This window comes from Astyanax mexicanus, chromosome 15, assembly GCF_023375975.1.
Source record: "Astyanax mexicanus isolate ESR-SI-001 chromosome 15, AstMex3_surface, whole genome shotgun sequence".
Classification (NCBI taxonomy): Eukaryota; Metazoa; Chordata; class Actinopteri; order Characiformes; family Acestrorhamphidae; genus Astyanax; species Astyanax mexicanus.
The window spans coordinates 46,681,923-46,705,000 of record NC_064422.1 but is presented as its reverse complement, the minus strand read 5'-3'; the positions used below and the strand labels follow the sequence as shown (position 1 = coordinate 46,705,000).

The 23,078-nt window shown below is 39.5% G+C and overlaps 2 protein-coding genes across 3 annotated transcripts in view; both read right to left on the bottom strand.

Annotated features, from left to right (window-relative positions):
* The window catches only part of cep131 (centrosomal protein 131), a 41,746-nt gene extending 24,898 nt beyond the window's left edge, over window positions 1–16,848 (bottom strand). For both annotated transcript variants that reach the window (XM_049464307.1, XM_049464308.1), the window contains exons 1-15: window positions 16,723–16,848; window positions 15,364–15,603; window positions 15,080–15,171; window positions 12,488–12,602; window positions 11,398–11,534; window positions 10,410–10,514; window positions 9,179–9,415; window positions 7,526–7,643; window positions 6,707–6,823; window positions 4,658–4,811; window positions 3,913–4,010; window positions 3,454–3,633; window positions 2,211–2,402; window positions 1,399–1,536; window positions 1,022–1,147 (exon numbers count right to left, since the gene is read on the bottom strand). In XM_049464307.1, coding sequence (XP_049320264.1) covers window positions 1,022–1,147; window positions 1,399–1,536; window positions 2,211–2,402; window positions 3,454–3,633; window positions 3,913–4,010; window positions 4,658–4,811; window positions 6,707–6,823; window positions 7,526–7,643; window positions 9,179–9,415; window positions 10,410–10,514; window positions 11,398–11,534; window positions 12,488–12,602; window positions 15,080–15,171; window positions 15,364–15,549 — 1,995 coding nt within the window. In that variant the 5' untranslated portion in view covers window positions 15,550–15,603; window positions 16,723–16,848. The remainder of the gene's footprint in view (window positions 1–1,021; window positions 1,148–1,398; window positions 1,537–2,210; window positions 2,403–3,453; window positions 3,634–3,912; window positions 4,011–4,657; window positions 4,812–6,706; window positions 6,824–7,525; window positions 7,644–9,178; window positions 9,416–10,409; window positions 10,515–11,397; window positions 11,535–12,487; window positions 12,603–15,079; window positions 15,172–15,363; window positions 15,604–16,722) is intronic.
* Window positions 16,849–17,683: 835 nt separating this feature from the next.
* rnf213b (ring finger protein 213b) overlaps window positions 17,684–23,078 on the bottom strand; it is an 88,298-nt gene continuing 82,903 nt past the window's right edge. The window contains exons 60-65 of the mRNA XM_049464306.1: window positions 22,251–22,452; window positions 22,066–22,143; window positions 21,198–21,395; window positions 20,382–20,471; window positions 20,055–20,230; window positions 17,684–17,903 (exon numbers count right to left, since the gene is read on the bottom strand). Coding sequence (XP_049320263.1) covers window positions 17,768–17,903; window positions 20,055–20,230; window positions 20,382–20,471; window positions 21,198–21,395; window positions 22,066–22,143; window positions 22,251–22,452 — 880 coding nt within the window. The 3' untranslated portion in view covers window positions 17,684–17,767. The remainder of the gene's footprint in view (window positions 17,904–20,054; window positions 20,231–20,381; window positions 20,472–21,197; window positions 21,396–22,065; window positions 22,144–22,250; window positions 22,453–23,078) is intronic.

Below are 23,078 nucleotides of genomic sequence, written 5' to 3'. Positions count from 1 at the left end.
CCTACTAAGCGTTTGTTTTGATTGTTTTTCTGTGTTATCGACTCCTTTTTGTATTTTTTGGTTACTCTTTTGCCTCATTCTTACTATCATTTGTTTATAATTGCTGGTAAACTTAGTTTTGTATTTAGACTAGCCCTTTTTGTTTTGTCCCTTTTTGGATTTACTGAGTTTGAGCCTTTTCTCTGATCACTCTGCTATGTTGTTTGTTATCCCTGACCCTGCCTGTCTAAATTTAACACATAAAATCAAAGAAAAATGAGATTTCTCTGCATAATATATGCACAAATCTCAATTTACATATATTTTGTCAAGATTTTTTGATGGATTTTTTGCAGTGTGTACTAAGAAATGGATCTGGATTGGGCATTAAGTTAATTCTGCTTATTATAGAATTAATGATCTTAATTAATCAGTCTTAATTATAATTTTCACCTTATTTTAAGTCATTTAAATAAAATAAGCACAAAAAGTCACCAGCCGGGTTTTCAGATTTTTGTGTTCAAATTTAAGATGTAAAATCAGTGATTTAAGTTTGATTTTAGTTTTACTTCACTCACTTTGAGACTTGGTGATTGAGCTAATTTGAGAAATCTTACCCCATTGGCTGATTGTTTTTGCATAATATAAGCATAAATGTCTTAGTTTAAATATATTTTGTCTATTTTTTGCCGATGGATTTTTTTTAGTGTTTACTAAAACATGGATCTGGATTGGGATGATCTTCATTAATCAGTCTTAATTAGAACTTTAACCTTATTTTAAGTCATTAGAATCAAAATAAGCACCAAAAAAGTCACCAGATTTAAAATCTGTGATTTTGTTCAATTTACACATATTTTGTCGAGTTTTTGCCAATGGATGTTTATAAAACATGGATCTGGATCTGGATTGGGTATTTGAACAGTTCTGAGATGAGCAGGTTTATACAGTAGTTCTGGATGTGAGTGGATGAGTTGGGATTGAGGTGAGATTAAGGTGAGATTGAGGTGAGATGAGGTGAGATGAGGTGAGGTATGAGTACCTGGTCTATAAACGCTAGGTGGCGCTGTATGGTGGCCTCGTACTGCTGTTTCTGCAGCTGGAAGTTGTGGTTGAGCTCCTTCTCCGTCGCCTTCACGTGGTGGAGGGTCAGTTCCCTCTGCTGAGCCTGAAGATCAGAACAGATTAGATTAATCAGATTAGATTAGATTATTAGATTCGATTAATTTAATGACATCAGTAAATTTTACAATCTGATCAGCTGATCTGAACTGAAGTTTAAACAGCCAGAAACACATAAAACCTGATTATTTTAAAATCAGATCTAAACTACATTTAGAGTTGTTTTGAAACATGGTTATAATCAGACGTGTGTCAGTGTGGACGCTCAGATCAGATCAGGTTTAGTGTGGATGGTACCAGAGCGCTCTGCAGCATGTGAACGGTCCTCTTCTTCTCATCCAGCTCCAGTTTAATTCTCATCATGGAGCTGCTGACCTCCACCACTGCAGCTGAAGCATGATCCACCCCAACCAGCTCCTCCTCAGAGAGAAGCACCTACACACACACACACACACACACACACACAAAGACAAGCATCTTTTTAGAAATAAAAGAAATATAATGTAAAAATATCAATTTCTTTGCCGGGTAACTCTTGAGCGTCTTTTGCTCATCATTCTCTTTAAGAGTAGATCAGGTGAGCTCTGTCTTTGGCGGATTGCTATTGTAACGGTGCAGCTACCTGGACGTGTCCAACAAACTCTTCTCAGCAGAGGAAACTGAGCTGCTGGTTGACGCTGTGAAGGAGCTCCAGCAGCTCATTTACGGGAACAGCAATGTTATTTTATTTACTATTCTGTTTATTGTTGATGTAAAAGTTGGGTTTGTGCTGCTGTGTGTTCATGTGTGTGTAATAAGTGGGGGTGTACGCTCGGCTCGGCACGGCGCCTGTGTTACCGAGATAGCGATGAACGTCTGACTGTTGGCGTCTGTCTAGGTTGTATTCAGTCAGTGGAGCTCCTGTGTTTTCTGTTACCAAGATAAACAAGATAAAACTCCAGAAATGTACCTGAACACACCTCATTTCCAGAACACCACGCCCATCAGTGTAGATATATTCAGAAGATCTGCTGCTGTTTAAACCAGGCAGGAGGAAATAGGAGTGATAATAGACTGTTGGAGGGGTGTAAGATAGTGATGAGCTGAGGTGATTAGTGATTGGTCGGTACCTCTCGGTGTGATCCGGATGTGACGGACCTCGGTCTCTCCTGTTCAGATTTCTCCATCTCATCCAGGAAGCTCATGATGCTCTGCAGCTTGGCCTCGGACAGCAGGGCGCCCTCGTCTGGCAGGGCGGGGGTCTGACTCAGCTGCCCGTGGCGCTCCAGGTTATCCGTGGTTAAGGAGTTAGAAGCACCGTCCTACAACAACCAGGAGCCATATATATATGATTATAACAGCAGTGCTGAGGTAAATGTATGATTAGTATAGCACTGCTGAGGTAAATGTGTGATTAGAATAGCATTCCTGAGGTAAATGTATGATTAGAATAGTTTTACTGCTGGGGTTCTAAATGTATAATTAGAATTACTTTACTGCTGAGATAAATGTGTGATTAGAATAGCTTTACTGCTAAGGTACTGTAAATGTATGATTAGAATAGCACAGCTGAGGTAACTGTGTGATTAGAATAGCACAGCTGAGGTAAATGTATGATTAGAATAGCTTTACTGCTAAGGTACTGTAAATGTATGATTAGAATAGCTTTACTGCTAAGGTACTGTAAATGTATGATTAGAATAGCACAGCTAAGGTAAATGTGTGATTAGAATAGCACAGCTGAGGTAAATGTGTGATTATAATAGCACAGCTGAGGTAAATGTATGATTAGAATAGCACTGCTGAGGTAAATGTATGATTAGAATAGCTTTACTGCTAAGGTACTGTAAATGTATGATTAGAATAGCTTTACTGCTAAGGTACTGTAAATGTATGATTAGAATAGCACAGCTAAGGTAAATGTGTGATTAGAATAGCACAGCTGAGGTAAATGTGTGATTATAATAGCACAGCTGAGGTAAATGTATGATTAGAATAGCACTGCTGAGGTAAATGTGTGATTAGAATAGCTTTACTGCTGAGATAAATGTGTGATTAGAATAGCACAGCTGAGGTAAATGTATGATTAGAATAGCTTTACTGCTGAAGTACTGTAAATGTATGATTAGAATAGCACTGCTGAGGTAAACGTATTATTAGAATATCACGTCTGAGGTAAATGTGTGATTAGAATAGCTTTACTGCTGAGGTAAATTTGTAATTAGAATAGCACTGTTGAGGTAAATGTATGATTAGAATAGCACTACTGAGGTAAATGTGTGATTAGAATAGCTTTACTGCTGAGGTAAATATATATGATTAGAACAGCAGTGCTAAGGTAAATGAGTCATTAGAACAGCACTGCAGACTCACCTCGTCGATCCAGGCGTATTTGTCCTTCCTGTAGCTCTTGGACTCTGACAGGACCTCAGGCTCCTCCTCCAGCAGTTTGAGGGAGTCCAGCAGGTCGTGCAGGGTGGTTTTAGACTGAGCTCTGCTGGACTGAACCCCCGGCCTCTGATCCTCAACACTTACTGACCTCTGCAGAATCTCCTACAGCCAGACAACCAATCAGAATTAACCTACAGATATAATTATTCAGATAAATTCTGTATTTATTTCAATAAAAATATAGTATCACACATCTATAACAGATGATGGTTAGTGATGCAACATTAAATACAGTTAGGTTATTTCATTTATTTAGAAAAACAAATAAATAATATTTAATAAAACATATGATTTTATTCCCTAAATATATGTTTATATGCATTTGAAGCTGTGCATGGATATATCAGTGTATCAGAAAATGATTTTATTCAGTTTCAGTACCTGAGAGCACTGAGATCCTCGGCGTGTGGAGGCTGCAGGTGATGATGCTCTCAGGTTAGCAGCATCTTCCACATCACTCACCAAATTCACATTAGAATCTGTGAAAAGACATGTAGAGCATCATCAAACCACCAGCCAATCACCATCCAACCCCCAAACCAACCAACATCCAACTGCCATTCAATCACCATCCAAACAGCATCCAACCAACATCCAATCATCAGCCAACCACCATCCAAATCACCATCCAAATCACCATCCAATCATCAGCCAACCACCATCCAAATCACCATCCAAATCACCATCCAATCATCAGCCAACCACCATCCAAATCACCATCCAATCACCATCCAATCATCATCCAATCATCAGCCAACCACCATCCAAATCACCATCCAAATCACCATCCAATCACCATCCAATCATCAGCCAACCACCATCCAAATCACCATCCAATCACTATCCAATCATCATCCAATCATCAGCCAACCACCATCCAAATCACCATCCAAATCACCATCCAATCATCAGCCAACCACCATCCAATCACCATCCAATCACCATCCAATCACCATCCAATCATCAGCCAACCACCATCCAAATCACCATCCAATCACCATCCAATCATCATCCAATCATCATCCAGTCATCATCCAACCCCCAATCCAACCAAACTTATGTAACAATGAAAGATTTCTGGATAAATAAAGAGGTGGGGTTAGTGTGGTGGGCGGAGCTCCTGTACCTGTGTTCTTGGCCTTGGCGGCTGTAGGAGAGGCAGGTAAACTCTGGGTGAGCTTTTTACGCCCCACTTTCCCAGAATGCACTGGGGCTTCTAACTCCTCCTCCTCCGTCTTCTGTACATCTACTGCTCTCTGAGTTCGCTTCTGCTGCAGCTCCTACACACACACACACAATACACACAATACACACACACACACACGTTTCTGAAGTGTATATTTAAGTAAAACAATATTCTATAGTTGTTAACACAAAATATATCACAGTTAGTTCTGACCCTGCAATGTGATTCTATGAGTACCGGTATCAGCCGGTAATGCACTGTGTAACCGAAGCTCTCCATGTACGTATTACTCCGCCCACATACAGGTAACCTAGCAACGATGCAGCGCTTACAAACCAAACAGCGCAGCTACAAACAGAGCAGTAATGGAACTATTTTAACTGGTGGAGTTTTTATAACCAAACAGATCCTATTTACTCCTCCTCTTTAACTCTTTAAAATCTTTCAATAAACAGTGATAATAGAACTGTGGTATAATAATCACAATAATACACTCGAGATATGTGATATAACCTGTAATATTGGCAATAATATTATACATTATAGCACAAACCTCTTGTGTATTATTGCTTAATTAATCAGGTAGCTTACGCTACCTCCCGGCCGCTGCGCTCCTCCAATGAACGCCGCCTCGCTTTACCAAAAACTCAATCCAGACTGTTCTCATACAGAGTTCCCCAATGGTGGAACAAACTACCTTCTACTACCAGATCAGGAGAATCTCTCACTATCTTTAATAAACTCCTGAAGACAGAGCTCTTCAAAGAGCACTTACTCTCCTAACACCTCTAACTAACTACCTTCTACTACCAGATCAGGAGAATCTCTCACTATCTTTAATAAACTCCTGAAGACAGAGCTCTTCAAAGAGCTCTTACTCTCCTAACACCTCTAACTAACTACCTTCTACTACCAGATCAGGAGAATCTCTCGCTATCTTTAATAAACTCCTGAAGACAGAGCTCTTCAAAGAGCTCTTACTCTCCTAACACCTCTAACTAACTACCTTCTACTACCAGATCAGGAGAATCTCTCACTATCTTTAATAAACTCCTGAAGACAGAGCTCTTCAAAGAGCTCTTACTCTCCTAACACCTCTAACTAACTACCTTCTACTACCAGATCAGGAGAATCTCTCGCTATCTTTAATAAACTCCTGAAGACAGAGCTCTTCAAAGAGCTCTTACTCTCCTAACACCTCTAACTAACTACCTTCTACTACCAGATCAGGAGAATCTCTCACTATCTTTAATAAACTCCTGAAGACAGAGCTCTTCAAAGAGCTCTTACTCTCCTAACACCTCTAACTAACTACCTTCTACTACCAGATCAGGAGAATCTCTCACTATCTTTAATAAACTCCTGAAGACAGAGCTCTTCAAAGAGCACTTACTCTCTTAACACCTCTAACTAACTAACTACTTCTAACCTCATTTCCTTCTTCCCCTCCTTCACTTCTCTATCCCTTTATTTCCCTTCGACCTCCTTTAAGCCCTATCTAAAAATGGGTTATCTTAATTCCTATTACTTTGTACTTCATTATTGTAAGTCGCTTTGGACAAAAGCGTCTGCCAAATGTAATGTAATGTAATGTAATGTAATGTAATGTAATGTAATATTTTAACATGCAGACAAAGTACAGTATCAGCAGTGAAGGTTTCTGATAGTCTGGTATTTAAAAGCTCTTTTATGTACAGTACAGTAATTCATATTTAGTATTTTCTGCACATCATTATGCAACTAAATTAAACAGGATTTTTATTCTCTCTGTAATGAAAAGCAGAAGTGGCTCAGTTCTTTCAGTACTGATGATTTATATCCTGTATAATCATACTGTCCATAAGATAATCTTTATCACAATACAATAAAATACTGATATATCATCCAGCTCTAATAGAAAGTGTTTTTACTCTGCATTCTTTTATTTTTATTTATTTATAAGGTTAAATATGAAGCCCAGTATTAAAGTGAATCAGGATTCAGGTGTACCCGGATGGCGGCGCTTCGGGCGAGGCGAGCTTTCTCCTCTCTGATGCGTTTCCTGTCCTCCTCTCTTTTCCTCTGTGATCCTCCTGCTTTATCCTCCTCCTGACGCTGCTCTCGTTCCTGTGATTGATCAGATTATACGAATAATTTACAATATAGATCAGGGATTAAAGGGTTTAAGCATCATAATTTACTACCAAGCCCAATAAATATACATACAGATCTGTAAAAAATTTAGAAACCACTTCAGTTTCTGAATCAGTTTCTCTGATGTTGCTATTTATAGGTTTATGTTTGAGTAAAATGAGCATTGTTGTTTTATTCTATAAACTACAGACAACATTTCTCCCAAATTACAAATAAAAATATTCTCATTTAGAGCATTTATTTACAGAAAATGAGAAATGACTGAAATAACAAAAAAGATGCAGAACTTTCAGACCTCAAATAATGCAAAGAAAACAAGTTCATATTCATAAAGTTTTAAGAGTTCAGAAATAATCAATATTTGGTGGAATAACCCTGGTTGGTTTTTAATCACAGTTTTTTTTTATGCATCTTGGCATCATGTTCTCCTCCACCAGTCTTACACACTGCTTTTGGATAACTTTATGCTGCTTTACTCCTGGTGTAAAAATTCAAGCAGTTCAGTTTGGTGGTTTGATGGTTTGTGATCATCCATCTTCCTCTTGATTATATTCCAGAGGTTTTTAATTTGATAAAATCAAAGAAACTCATCATTTTTAAGTGCTCTCTTATTTTTTACAGAACTGTATAATATAATATACAGTATAAAACCATGTGTCCAGTTTTATTCTGCACCTTCTTTTTGGAGGTGAGGATCTGCCGCAGTGCCGCCTCTGTGTTCCTCCTCTGGGTCACGTGGTGGCGGAACCAGCGCTGGATGGTGACGGCTGCGTGACTCACCTGCTGAATATACCTGTAAACACAACAAACACACACGTTAATCTCACACACCTGAACCTCAACACTGCAGGAAACATCCTCAACATCAAATACACTAAATAACCTCAATATTCACAAAGAAGAGACTCAAAAACTCTGATACACTGTATTCTGTACTGTATTTAATTTAATCATCGTATTGCTTTGTTTCGTCCTGTTTCCCACTGCAGTTTAGAAGATAACAACTTTACTATATTCTGTCATCATCACCTCTACGTGGGCGGAGTCTATCTATACTTCACACTGATTGGTTTGTAGAATCTGATTAGGTTTTTTCAGCAGGTGTTGTGCTGAATTGTGTCTCTCTGCCAGAATGTGTCTCTATTTTGGGAGTGCAGTAGATTGAGAGTAACAGTAATCTGTTGTATCTGTATTGTTGTGTGATGCTCCTGAACATCACTAAAGAGAGACGCATTTCAGCACAACACCTCCTCTTTTAGTTCTTCTATGGTTTACTGGGAGATGATAGTCTGACTCTATTTCCTGTAATTGTTCTGAAAGTATTTTATATTGTAAAAAGGACCCGTCCCATCCAAACCACTCCCTGTTCTCACAGCTGCCGAGTGGAAGGAGGCTCAGAAGCTTGAAGACCAGAACCAGACGAATCCGAGAACAGCTTCTTCCCCCAGGCGACCAGGCTGCCGAACAGCCAGTAGAACAGTCATCTGCCCAACCCCCCCCCCACTAACACCCACACAAACTCTGCACCCTGCACTTTACTTTACCTTACTCTGCATCTATCAGACTTTACCATATTTATAGCATTCTGCCCCCTGCACTCCCCACTCAACTCATTCCTTACCTGCACTTACTCATAGTTATTCCGTCACCTACTGGAATATTTCCTCACTTCCACAAACACACACTCTAGATATCTGCATATCTACATCTGGGCAATATTTGTCTATAGTGTAAGGTATTATGTGTATTGTTATTGAGTGTACTGTGTATATTTTTTATATCTGTATGTCTTATTTTATATTATATTTTATTGTATTATTCTTCTTGTAAACATTGTTTTCTGCACATTGGTGGGAATCTGCACTCTGAACTCTGTGACGTGACAATAAAAAAAAATTAAATCTTGAATCTAGTCAAGTCAAGTCAAGTCATTATCAACCGCTTCATCCATTAAGGGTCGCGGGGGGGTGCTGGAGCCTATCCCAGCCGGCATCGGGCGGAAGGCAGGATACACCCTGGACAGGCCGCCAATCCATCGCATTCACTCACACACTCACACCTAGGGGCAATTTGTATCCGACATCCAATCAGCCTAACGTGCCGTCTTTGGACTGTGGGAGGAAACCGGAGAACCCGGAGGAAACCCACGCAGACACGGGGAGAACGTGCAAACTCCACACAGAAAGACCCGGGTCGCCCCAGCCGGGAATCAAACCCAGGCCGCATTGCTGTGAGGCGGAAGTGCTACCCACTGCGCCACCGTGCCGCCCCATCTTGAATCTATCTATAGATAATAGAAAACGATGCACTAAAACCAGCAGGACTCACCTCTCAGCCTCCTCTTCAGATACCTCCCGTCTGCCTGCGCTGCGGGGACTGTGAGGACTGTGTGGACTGTGTGGACTGTGAGGACTGTGTGGACTGTGAGGACTGTGTGGACTGTGTGGACTGCGGGGGACGTTGTTATTAGAGCTGGATGAAGCTGAGGAGAAGTTCTTCTGTGATTTAGTGAGAGAGCTGCTCTCCAGAGTTCCCTCATCGTTCACTGTGGCCTTTATTATATTACTGATATAAACACAAGAAACAGAAACAGAAAGAACACATGAGAGGCTTTTATTACACCACAGTAAGTTCTGACTCTGCAATGTGATTGGCTGGGAGGTGTTCTATGAGTACCGTTATCAGCTGGTAACGCACTGTAACTAAACGAAGCTCTCCATGTATTACTGTATTACTCCGCCACATACAGGTAACCTAGCAATGATGCAGCGCTTACAAACCAAACAGCGCAGCTACAAACAGGAGCAGCAATGGAACTATTTTAATTAGTGGAGTTTTTATAACCAAACAGATCCTATTTTCTCCTCCTCTTTAACTCTTTAAAATCTTTCAATAAACAGTGACAATAGAACTGTTGTATAATCCTATATAGCAATAATACACTCAAGGTTTGTGTTATAAACTGTAAGATTGGCACTGCTGTTCTGATCTACTTTATACTCTGTACCAATATTACACATCATAGCACGAACCTCGAGTGTATTATTGCTTTATTGTAAATACAGAATAGTCTACATGACTCTAATCTAATTATTTAGCTATTATTACTAATACAGAAACTGTTGTTATTGTGAACTAAGTGGAGTTCCACAGGGTTCAGTTGTAGGACCTATAGAACTGTACAGTTTATATACAGGATCTACCAGGTTAAACGCTAAGCACAAACAAACCTAATGACATCCAAATTAAGAGTTCAAAAGGTCTTAGATATCAACTATTATTATTATTATTATTATTATTATTATTATTATTTTTAAGCATGCATTAAACTTTCTGAGGTCATGTGGTGTACCTGTACCTCTGGATTAGATCATACAGTACGTGCCCATACACATTACTGAAAAAAAAAAAATATATATATATATACTTCATTTAAATAACTCAACTATGCTAAACTATAATAAACTTTAATATTTAAATAATTAAAGATGAGTATTGAGTTAATTTGGGTTTAGATCTGAGTCTATAAATAAACTAGAGTAAAATAAAGTGTTCGTACTTAAAGCAGGGCTTCTGATTGGAGCTCTTGGGTGTGAGGGGTTTATCTGAGTGGTTGTTGTGCAGGATGGTGGTGACGGCGTTACCCATCGCTCCTTTATTACTCCTGTAGAGAAAACAGCACATATTATAACCTCATTATAACCTCATCATTAACTCATATAAACAGTACTGTATGCAAATCAGCGATAATAAGCCCCACCCCAAATTTACACATTTATTCAGGCCAGGTGTAAAAAAAACACACTTCACCCCTGTTAGACCTGAGTTATATTTAAGTTACGGAAAAATATAAAAATGCTGTTTTCTGCCTGTAATGAACACAAAATTAGAAACTAATACTCTAATATAAGTCCAGTTAAATCCAATTAACAAATATATTTATATTTTTTATGTCCATTGTATTGGAAGCCTGTGTTTAACATTTTTATTTATATGTGGTACATGAGATGGAACGAGATTGTGATCTTACGGTCCAGTTTACACTCAAAGAACAATTGTTAAAATAGATAAATATAGATCATATAAAACAGAAAAAATATTAAAAGAACAGAAAAAATAAAATAAAATAGATATTAAGATAAATACACAAAATAGGGAGAGTATTCCTAAATCAAATAAAAATAGTAAAAATGAACTATTATTATTATCCTCGTTGGTTTTAGAGTGCTGCCACACTTTAATGCCAGAGCTGCCGTTTTTTTTTCCAGTGAAGTGGGCGGGGCTAAGCTACTATTTCATTGGCTTATAAATGTACTCATTGGCTGGTTTATTCTCTATTCTGATTGGACAGAGTTTTTCTCAAGAATTAAACATTAATAAAATAGGAAATAAATTACGTTCATTGGAATGGATGCAGATTAAACCCTTAAAACACACTTATTTACTTTACTACCAGTCAGAAAACGAACACAAAAAACACAATCAGTACAGAAACACACAGAGCATTAACCAATGGGCTTGCAGCTCTGTGAGTTAGCCCCGCCCACCTGTTGTTAGCGGTGAAGTTAGCAGCGAGGGAGAGTCCTGACTCCCGTTTCTTCTGGCCTGTAGGGGAATCGATCCCGCTGCCGCCACCGGGACCACGGGAACTGCAGGGCAATGGGAACGCCCTCGGCTGATCGTCCTGAAACACACACACACACACACACAAACACACACACACACAAATATAACTACACACTCTGATCTCAGGTTACGTAGTATAGTTCCAGGTTGGCATCCTGATCAGCAGGTTTTCCACCAACGGTTTACTCAGTGTTAGCGTAAACGTAACTAACGGCAGACTGACGCTGTAACTATAATATACAGGAACAATGAAATTGAAACACCTGGTTTTAGAGCACAGTAATTGATTGTGGTGACGGACAGTTCTGGTGGAAACAGGAGAGTTGAGGTGCACATTGAATTCTGACGTGATTTGATCAGCCGTGGTTTTATGTTTTTTGGCTACAATCCGGGTTATCACCCGAACATCCCTTTCAGACAGCTTCCTCTTACATCGTCCACAGTTAATCCTGTTGGATGTGGTTGGTTCTTCTTGGTGGTACGCTGACATTACCCTGGATACCGTGGCTCTTGATGCATCACAAAGACTTGCTGTCTTGGTCACAGATGCTCCAGCAAGACGTGCACCAACAATTTGTCCTCTTTTGAACTCTGGTATGTCCCCCATAATGTTGTGTACATTGTAATATTTAGAGCAGAACTGTGCTCTTACCCTGCTAATTGAACCTTCACACTCTGCTCTTACTGGTGCAATGTGCAATTAATGAAGATTGAACACCAGGCTGCTCCAATTTAGCCATGAAACCTAAAATCCCACACTAAAATGATGACAGGTGTTTCAGTTTCATTCTCCAACACCTGTATATATATATATAACTAAAACTGCTGTTAGCTTCTGTATCTCAGTAACAATGCTAATCACAGTAACAGTACAGCCACAGTCTACCAATACACCTGTAGTACCACTCTACAAACAACCAGCGAGTAATCCAGTGGCAGCCATGATAGACAATATTCCATCTGAACAGTATCAGCAAATCTGAGAGCAGTGCATGATGGGTAAACTGGTACCAGTATATTCCACGTAGTTCTGTCTGGAGAGGCTTTAGAGAGACTGGCCAACTTCCTCCTTCCATCAGTGCTGCTGTCAAACAGAGCCATAAAGTCCTCAGAGTTACCCCCATCACTGATACACAGAGAGAGAGAGACAGACAGACAGAGAGAGAGAGACAGAGAGACAGAGAGAGAATTAATGATCTGATTACAACAAAACATCACATTTGTCAAGCACTCAAAGCACTGAAAACCCAAAGAAAAACAGCAAAACAACAATAATCAGGCATTTAAATGCTGTTTTAAAATGTAAATATGAGTAAGATTAAAATCTGCACTAAACTGTGCTGAACTGAGGAGCACAGCTTTCCAAAGGCTGTCTGCTGCTGCGTTTACAAGCACGTGCCCAACCATGTGGAGGCCATGCAGTTACCTCGTGTTTACACCCGCTCCCACTAACGCTTCTCAGGCAGCAGCAGCCTGTCACTCACACAGACACAGAGACAGAGCTGTGTATCTACTTCTTGTGTAAAGAATTAAAACTAAATTTGTCAATAATCAATGATCAATGTGTTTACATCAACAGATAACAGTAAAACTCAGAGTTTACAGGAGTCAGAAATCAATCTATCAAAAGACCATCAATAAAGTTTTTGTGATAAAACTGGCTCTTATCAGGACCTCCCCAGGAAAAGAAAAGCAAGGGCTGGGTCAACTCCTACTGTATTTCACAAACAACAAGAACAAGATCATTTTAGAGGAAGGAGATCTTTAAGTTGTTTCTTGAGCGGGTGGTGGGTGTTAAAGTCAGTGTACTGTATGATGTTATTTACATACTGCTGTATGATGTTGAGTAGATGTTGTGTTGTTGAGCAGCGTTAGAATAAAGAGTATTGTTATATATTATTAGTTTAGGTGAGAGCTTCAGAGAGACAGCTGCTCCAGACTTTACCAGATCAGGAATGTCTCTTAAAGGGCCAGACGCCCCTTTAAACTCAATAACACAATAATACAGACGGGCATATGGTCACTAAAACCCCCTCCTAACACCCCCCCAACATTCACATTTACATCCACATGCCATCAAACACTCGCTACAGCACCCGGCAGATGCCTGACCCGCACCTCCAGCATCTGCGCTGCAGACGGGGGTCTGTGGGTGGGGTGTGTGTGGGGGGGGTGTATGTAGGGGTATGTATGTGGGGGTATGCATGTTTGATTCGTGGCCAGCTGGCCATTCCAGTAGTGTAGGGCAGATACACCGATCTACCGATATACCAATCTACCGTTTTACCGATCTACCAATTTACCAATATACCAATCTACCGATCTACTGATATACCGTTTTACAGATCTACCAATTTCCCGATATACTAATATACTGATATACTGATTTATACTGATTTACAGCACATTCCTTCAGGAGCTGTGAGGAGCTCAGATACTGAGCAGAAGGTGGAGGGGGGGGGGGGGGGGTGTGGGTGGAGGTAAGGGGGGGCAGTGTGAGGTCACGCTTCATTCAGATGAAGAGTAGCATCTCAGGGGGCGGGGCTAAGGGGCGGGGGCGGTGGCAGCTGCCGGACAATAGGCTCCCAGTATGTGCACACTTCTCCTTTCAGAGAGAAACCGGAGAAGATACCCACTAAACCCCCCCTAAACCCCCCCCACACCCCCTCCACCCGGCACAGGACAAAGCCTCCACCCCCCTCACCTGCCCTCCCTCCACCGGGCAGCAGCCGCTCATCACAAAACCCATTATCTCCTGAAACAAGAACAAAACACAACAAAAAACTCCAACCCCCAGCTGTTACTCCAGCTCAAACTACGCCCCCAAAAACCCCCATAATCCCCTCCGGAGCTCAGGAGCCACATCACTACTACACACAGCACAGAACACTTACTGCAGACAGACAGATAAACAGACAGACAGGGAGAGAGAGAGAGAAAAATACACAGGTAGATAGGTAGATAGACAGATAGATACGCAGACAGACTGAAACTTTCTGATATTAATCTGAATAAATCTGTTGTGAAAGTTAGTTGTGAAAGGTAGTTGTGAAAGCAGCAGCTGCAGCTCCAGTATAAAGTGATATTGTTTAGAGCTGAGTGATGGTGAGCTGAGTGATGGTGAGCTGAGAGATGGTGAGGTGAGTGATGGTGAGCTGAGTGATGGTGAGCTGAGTGATGGTGAGGTGAGTGATGGTGAGCTGAGTGATGGTGAGCTGAGTGATGGTGAGCTGAGAGATGGTGAGCTGAGTGATGGTGAGCTGAGTGATGGTGAGCTGAGTGATGGTGAGCTGAGAGATGGTGAGCTGAGTGATGGTGAGCTGAGTGATGGTGAGCTGAGTGATGGTGAGCTGAGTGATGGTGAGCTGAGAGATGGTGAGCTGAGAGATGGTGAGCTGAGAGATGGTGAGCTGAGTGATGGTGAGCTGAGAGATGGTGAGCTGAGAGATGGTGAGCTGAGAGATGGTGAGCTGAGTGATGGTGAGCTGAGTGATGGTGAGCTGAGAGATGGTGAGCTGAGAGATGGTGAGCTGAGAGATGGTGAGCTGAGAGATGGTGAGCTGAGAGATGGTGAGCTGAGAGATGGTGAGGTGAGTGTGGTACCTGGGGCTGGCGCTGGTCTGCTGGTTCACCTGTGTGGTGCTGTTGGATCTCCGCAGGTTCTTAATGCCACGAGAACTTCCAAACCCATCAACCTGCCAACCAAAAACACACAGTTACAGCTCTGAGATAACACCCTGAGATAACACCCTGAGATAAATTGATAAATTTTAAAGTTATAAAAGTGTAGAAAATTATAGCAGGGTGTCTAGTCTTTAAGTTATAAATGTGTAAATCAGCACATCTCTAAATGCTGTATAATCTGGATTAATAAGTGGTAATCTCACGAGTGTGTTGCGTTTTCCTCGGGCGTCTCCGGCTACAGATATGGAGATGGATCTGGAGAAGTGTTTTCCCGGGGAGGCGCTGGCGGGTCGGAGCCGCATGGAGAGCTGAGATCCGCTCAGACTCAGATCCAGAGCATCACTCGCCCGTCCGGACTGCACCGACGCAGGGCTGCGAGTGGTGTGCATCCTCCCTCAGAAACACCCTGATATAATAAATCCTGAGATACTGAGATACAGAACCTGAAAAAAGATCAGAAAATAACACAATAGAACACTGAAATACAGTTATAAACCAGTATGATATTCAGTAATACTGTAGCAGTAGTGGCTGCTGTATGGTAACTGTATGGGGTAGTATAGTGATGTATGGTAAATGTATGGTGTAGTATAGTGATGTATGGTAACTATATGGTGCTGTACGGTGCAGTATAGTGATGTGTGGTAACTGTATGGTAACTATGGTGCAGTATAGTGATGTGTGGTAACTGTATGGTAACTATGGTGCAGTATAGTGATGTGTGGTAACTGTATGGTAACTATGGTGCAGTATAGTGATGTGTGGTAACTGTATGGTAACTATGGTGCCGTATGGTAACTATGGTGCTGTATAGTGATGTGTGGTAACTATATGGTGCTGTATGGTGTAGTATATTGATGTGTGGTAACTATATGGTGCTGTATGGTGCAGTATAGTGATGTGTGGTAACTGTATGGTAACTACGGTGCTGTATAGTGATGTATGGTAACTATATGGTGCTGTATGGTGCAGTATAGTGATGTGTGGTAACTGTATGGTGCAGTATAGTGATGTGTGGCAACTATATGCTAACTGTACGGTGCAGTATAGAGATGTGTGGTAACTGTATGGTAACTATGGTGCTGCATAGTAACTGTATGGTGCTGTTTATATTATTATATAGCCTGTTTATCTTAGTATATACCCTGTATATGTGATATATACCCTGTTTAAATCATTATATACACTGTTGATATGGTATATAATGATACAAACAGGGTATATATCATATATACATGCTATATAATGATATAAACAGGGTATATAATGATATATACAGGGTATATACGATAAAACATGGTATATATGATATAACAGGGTATAGATGATATAAACTGGGTATACATGGTATAAGCAGGGTATATAATGATAAAAGCAATGTATATAATAATATAAAGAGGGTATATATGCTATAAAGAGGGTATAAATGCTATAAACAGGGTATATCTTGAGATAAACAGGGTATATAATGTTTACACTGGGCTACAGTGCAGAAGCGGGTTTAGCGTCTCTCTCTACAGTAAAAACAGCATTAAAATCAGTTTAAAATCATTTAAACTCACCGGAAGTCTCGCGCATCCGTCTCTGAGTGTAATAATCCGGTTTTAACTCCGTTTTCTGATTCAGTTTTGCGGGTACTGTTCGCTCTGCAGCTGCAGCTCAGTAAACACTCCGCTACACAGCAACCAATCACCGGGCAACCCCAAACCGCCCAAACTCCGCCCACACTAAGCGCTGATTGGTGCTCCCCGGGCGTTTGGGGGCGTTCCCAGTGATTTGATAGGCGGAGAGAAGGCGTCGTTTTAAATACGCGGTTGAGGGGCGTGTCCAGGGGCGTGAACAGTAAAGCAAAGCTTGGTTGAGGTTCAGCAGATGTTCCAGTTAATAACACACACATATAAATATATAATATAATATAATATAATATAATATAATATAATATAATATAATATAATATTATGAATACAGTTCATAGTATAAATACGGTATATGTATAAATATATGATATATTATAAATATACTATATATTATAAATACATACATATAAATACTATAAATCATATTTTTATCAGTGCTTCTCTACTAACAGAACTGATTTATTCATATATTATAAATACAAAAATATAAACATAATTAGTAATCATACTAATGTTTTACTTCTATGTCAGATACTATCAGTATCTGTACTTCTACTATTTCCTACTTTATATTAAAATGTTTTGCAATGTAGATTAAAGTGGTTAAAAGTATAAAGAAAAACATATGGAATTATTTATTAAACAAAAAAGCTTCTAGAAGTAAAAAGAAAACAGTAAAAATGTGTCCAAACTTTTGACTGGTCCTGCACTAAAGTTATGTAAATAAGAATTATAATAATAATAATAATGTATTTATTTATTTATTTATTTATTTTTATTATGTAAATGAGCAGTAAACGGATGTGATTGGACGATGCTGTATATGTTGCAGGGCTGTTGTGTTTATAAATAAAGACAGGGGTCAGCAGGTGTGTGTTATGAGATTATTTAATCAGATTTAATATTAGAACTGGTTTATTAGAGTTATTGGTACAGTAGTGAGGGGAATCGGTGCGAGTGGTGAACAGGATCAGGTTCTGAACTCCACGGCGAGTCTCCACACCTCAGCAGCTTTACTCAGAGTGATCTCTGAGGACAGCAGGTCCAATCCGACCAGAACCCGAGCAGATTTCTCCTCCAGACGGTTCTCCAGAGTAGATCTGATACTGAGAGAGAGGGGGGGGTAAAAGATCAACAGTTAGCAATGAGCAGTACTGTGGAGTATTATAATGTATTTTAAAGTTATGTGGAGTATTGTGGAGAAATATGGAGTAATTGTTGAGTAAAGTGGATTATTGTGCAGTATGTTTGCAGTAATGTAAAATAACGTGAATATTTGTGAAGCATTGTAAAATATAGTGTAGAGTATTATGAGGTAATATGGAGTAATGTGAAATAATGTGGAGGAATTGTCAAGTATTGTGGGGAAATATGAAGTAATGTGGAGTATTGTAGGGGAAATATAGAGTATTTGTGGAGTGTTGTGAGGTATTCTGGAGTTTTGTAGAGTGTTATGCAGTACTGTACAGTGATGTGGAGTGTATTGCAGTATTGTGCAGTATTATGAAGTAATGTGGAGTATTGTGGGGGGAAATATAGAGTATTTGTGGAGTATTGTGGAGTAATGTGAGGTATTCTGGAGTTTTGTGGAGTGTTTTGCAGTATTGTGCAGTATTATGAAGAAATACGGAGTATTGAGCAGTAATGTGGAGTATTATAAAGTAATGTTTAGTATTATAGAGTAATGTGGAGTATTGTAGGGAAATATGGAGTATTGTTGAGTATTGTGGAGTATTGTTCACTGCATTCCTGTGGTCTCGGCGGGGCAGCTGCCGCTCTGGGTGGGGGTGGATGGGGGTGGTGGGGTAACAGATGGAGGGCTGGAGGGTCAGTGTGTTCGGTGAATCTGTGGAGCTGAAAGGAACCCGGTTCTCCAGGGGATTCGAGTCCAATCTGGACCAGAAGCTCAACTCTGAGCTCCAGATCAGATCAGATGTGGGAATTTATTGGTTCCCAGTAAAGAATTTTAATTGGAACAATCCTACAGGTCAGAACTGTACTGGGAAAGTGTTAGGTTAAGTACACACGTTTCTTACATAGTTTTTTATAAAACTCAGCACTGCTCTGACAGTATTTTACTTTCTGGTAATTATGGGTGTAATAAAATATCAGTATTGATTATTAATTATTAGTTTTAATGTAAAGATTGGTGTCAGAAGTGGTTTATCTGTGGTCCATTTGGAGCCATTAACACCACTGGCAGAGAGGAGAGCCCTCAGTAAGCTGCTGAACATCATGGACAATGTTCACCACCCTCTGCACAGCACCATCACCAGGCAGAGGAGCTCATTCAGCGGCAGACTGCTGTCCCAGTCCTGCTCCACAGACAGACTCAGGAGGTCTTTTGTCCCTCAGGAAATAAACCTTGTTAACTCCTCTCAGCACAGCAAACTGAAGACTCTGTGTCACACCACGGACACAAATCTTTAACTGTTTACTGTGTTTAACTACACTACCTCCATTACACACACACTAAAGACTCTACTTTATTTATTTATACTTTATTTTATTATTTTTACTGTATTTTTATCTGTATCATATTATATTATCCTTTTTTTTGTAACTTCTGTGTGTGTGTGTCTGTCTGTCTGTCTGTCTCATCTAGTGTTGTGTCTCTGTCATTGGATCCCACTGTTCTTATTGAATAAACAAAATATAATATATAAAATACTATTAATTGCTATTATAGTTAGTTTTTAATACTATTAAAAAATCGCAATCGCAATATATAGGCATATAGTTCCTGCTATTACACATCTCTACTGTTTATATATATTTTAATTTAATAATAAAAAGCTTCTTATCTCAGTGTACTGGGTTATTTCAATACTGGAGTCACAGTGGGACAGTGAGTATTCGTACAGTAAATAAAGAGTATAAATGAGTAAATAAAGAGTATAAATGAGGAAATAATGAGTATAAATGAGGAAATAAGGAGTATAAACGAGTAAATAAGGAGTATAAATGAGTAAATAAAGAGTATAAATGAGTAAATAAAGAGTATAAATGAGTAAATAAAGAGTATAAAGGAGTAAATAAAGAGTATAAATGAGTATAATAAGGAGTATAAATTAGTGAATACAGAGTATAAATGAGGAAATAAAGAGTATAAATGAGTAAATAAGGAGTATAAATGAGTAAATAGAGTATAAATGAGGAAATAAAGAGTATAAATGAGTAAATAGAGTATAAATGAGGAAATAAAGAGTATAAATGAGTAAATAAGGAGTATAAAGGAGTATAATAAGGATTCTTACTCCCACTGGGCAGAGTATCTGTTCTGGGAGGAGGGGTCTGTTTTCAGCAGGAGGATCTCATGAAGCTCCAGAATAAAAATCTCCAGATCAGTAACGTCCAGAAACTCCTTCACCTCCTTCCTCTCCTCCACCGTCATCCTCCTCTTATACTCCTCACACAGCCTGGGGAACGGCTCCTGCAGCCAATCACAGGTCATCACAGGTAATCACAATAATCACAGTTAATCACAGCCAATCACAGACCTTTTTTTTTTGTGCCGGGCTTGAGGCTTTAGTGAAATGAGTGTTTTCCTGTTATGAGAGCGTGTATTAGTGAGATGATCTCACCTGTCCTTTCCTCAGCTTCAGTTCACTCCTCCAGCAGGTGAGCAGCTGCCAGGTGGCGTTACTCTGATCCAGCCGGTTCTGTGCGAGAGCCTGCGGACACAAACAAAAATAAAATAAAAAACACTTTTTATTAGTCAGAAAACGCAGAAACTACAGAAATTACGTTTTATAAATAATATACTGGAGATCTCCTGCTCCAATACTGTATAGATTAGGGTATAGATTACTGTATAGATTACGGTATAGATTATGGATTTTATGGATTATGGTTGTGACCTTGGCGGCGCTGCTGGAGATCTCCTGCTCCATTACTGTATAGATTAGGGTATAGATTACGGTATAGATTATGGTATAGATTACTGTATAGATTACGGTATAGATTACGGTATAGATTATGGTTGTGACCTTGGCGGTGCTGCTGGAGATCTCCTGCTCCATTACTGTACAGATTACAGTATAGATTACGGTATAGATTAGAGTATAGATTAGGGTATAGATTAGGGTATAGATTACGGTATAGATTAGGGTATAGATTGTGGTTATGACCTTGGCGGCGCTGCTGGAGATCTCCTGCTCCAATACTGTATAGATTAGGGTATAGATTAGGGTATAGATTGTGGTTATGACCTTGGCGGCGCTGCTGGAGATCTCCTGCTCCAATACTGTATAGATTACGGTAAAGATTATGGTATAAATTATGGTATAGATTACTGTATAGATTACAGTATAGATTACGGTATAGATTAGAGTATAGATTAGGGTATAGATTAGGGTATAGATTACGGTATAGATTAGGGTATAGATTGTGGTTATGACCTTGGCGGCGCTGCTGGAGATCTCCTGCTCCAGGCGGAGGGATTTCTGGAGGAAGGTGAGGAGGCTGGATTCTGGTCGTCCTCCGGTTTTGCTGAGGAACCTCAGGCCGATCTCCAGAGCGTAAACCGCGTTACACACCTCCGTAAACGAGCGCAGAACCGTCCTCACAGAACCGTACATCCATCCCTTCAACTGCTCCTGATCACAGATTTACACCAACAACGCTGTATAATACTGATATCATCTGCATATTAACAATTCATAACAATTAATAACAATTAAACGGTAATAAACAATTAAAAGGTAAACTAATAACCATCATTATTTCTCCTCCATTCTCTTTACTATTATCAGGTATTGTATTTAATGTGCCTCTAGGTTGAAGAAATAAATGTGTTAAATCAGGTGAGCTGCTGACGGAACTGAACATAATAAACGCATGCTGACTGAGGAGCATCCAGGAGAAATCTGGAGTCTCTACACTTTGTTCTTCAGCTCGGCTCACAGGATATAAAACATACTTATAGTTAAAAATGAGAATTATTCCTTCTTACGTTTTACTGTATTTATGTTTATTTGCATCTGTTTAAATCATATGTGGTGCTTTTTTCAGGTAAAAACACTCATATTGCTGAGATAAATGGATTAGGGTCCCTAAAACGTTTGCACAGTACTATGTATATACATGTATATATATATATATAATGCTGATGTGTTGAGGAATTCTTGAGTTATTAATCTGAAGATGATAAAGTGAGAGTATAGTGTTGAACTGATGTCTGGTGCTGATTGGGTTAAAGTGTTAATAGTGAAAAGGGTATTATATTGTTTTTAATGAAGAAGTATTGAGATTTCTGGTCTGTTTTACCTGTGGAATCTTCATGCGAACATCTTTCAGGACTTCTGAGAAATCCTGATGATGCCTCTTCAGGAACTTGTCAGTGTCCTGTAGGTGAAATCAGACGATCACCGTGAGTAAAAGGTAATAGTGATTATTTAATAACATTAATAACGGTTCAGTAGAGTGAATTAAGAGTGATCGGGGTTTTTAACCGTTTTGATTCGAGGTTTTCCTGCCAGGAATCGTCTGTTGAGCTGCCGCTCGATGGCCTGCAGGTCGTAATCGCAGGACGTCTGCTGCCCCTTCACCAGGGTGTAGTTACAGTGCGCCAACACCAGGGGCAGCAGCTCCCTCTCAGGGTGGCAGAGAGCCAGCTGATTCTCAGACAGCACCCCCAGAGGCAGGCTGTAGTCACTGCAGGACAAAACAGTTACAACAATTATAATATAATTATTATACAGTGCATCCATATACAGCTCTGTAAAATATATATATATATATATATAAGAGCACAAAAAACAACGAGTTTCTTTGATTTTACTAAATTGAAAACCTCTGGAATATAATCAAGAGGAAGATGGATGATCACAAACCATCAAACCACCAAACTGAACTGCTTGAATTTTTACACCAGGAGTAAAGCAGCATAAAGTTATCCAAAAGCAGTGTGTAAGACTGGTGGAGGAGAACATGATGACAAGATGCATAAAAAAAAACTGTGATTAAAAACCAACCAGGATTATTCCACCAAATATTGATTATTTCTGAACTCTTATAACTTTATAAATATGAACTTTATGTTTTCTTTGCATTATTTGAGGTCTGAAAGTTCTGCATCTTTTTTGTTATTTCAGTCATTTCTCATTTTCTGTAAATAAATGCTCTAAATGAGAATATTTTTATTTGTAATTTGGGAGAAATGTTGTCTGTAGTTTATAGAATAAAACAACAATGTTCATTTTACTCAAACATAAACCTATAAATAGCAAAATCAGAGAAACTGATTCAGAAACTGAAGTATTCTGAAGTGAATCTATCTA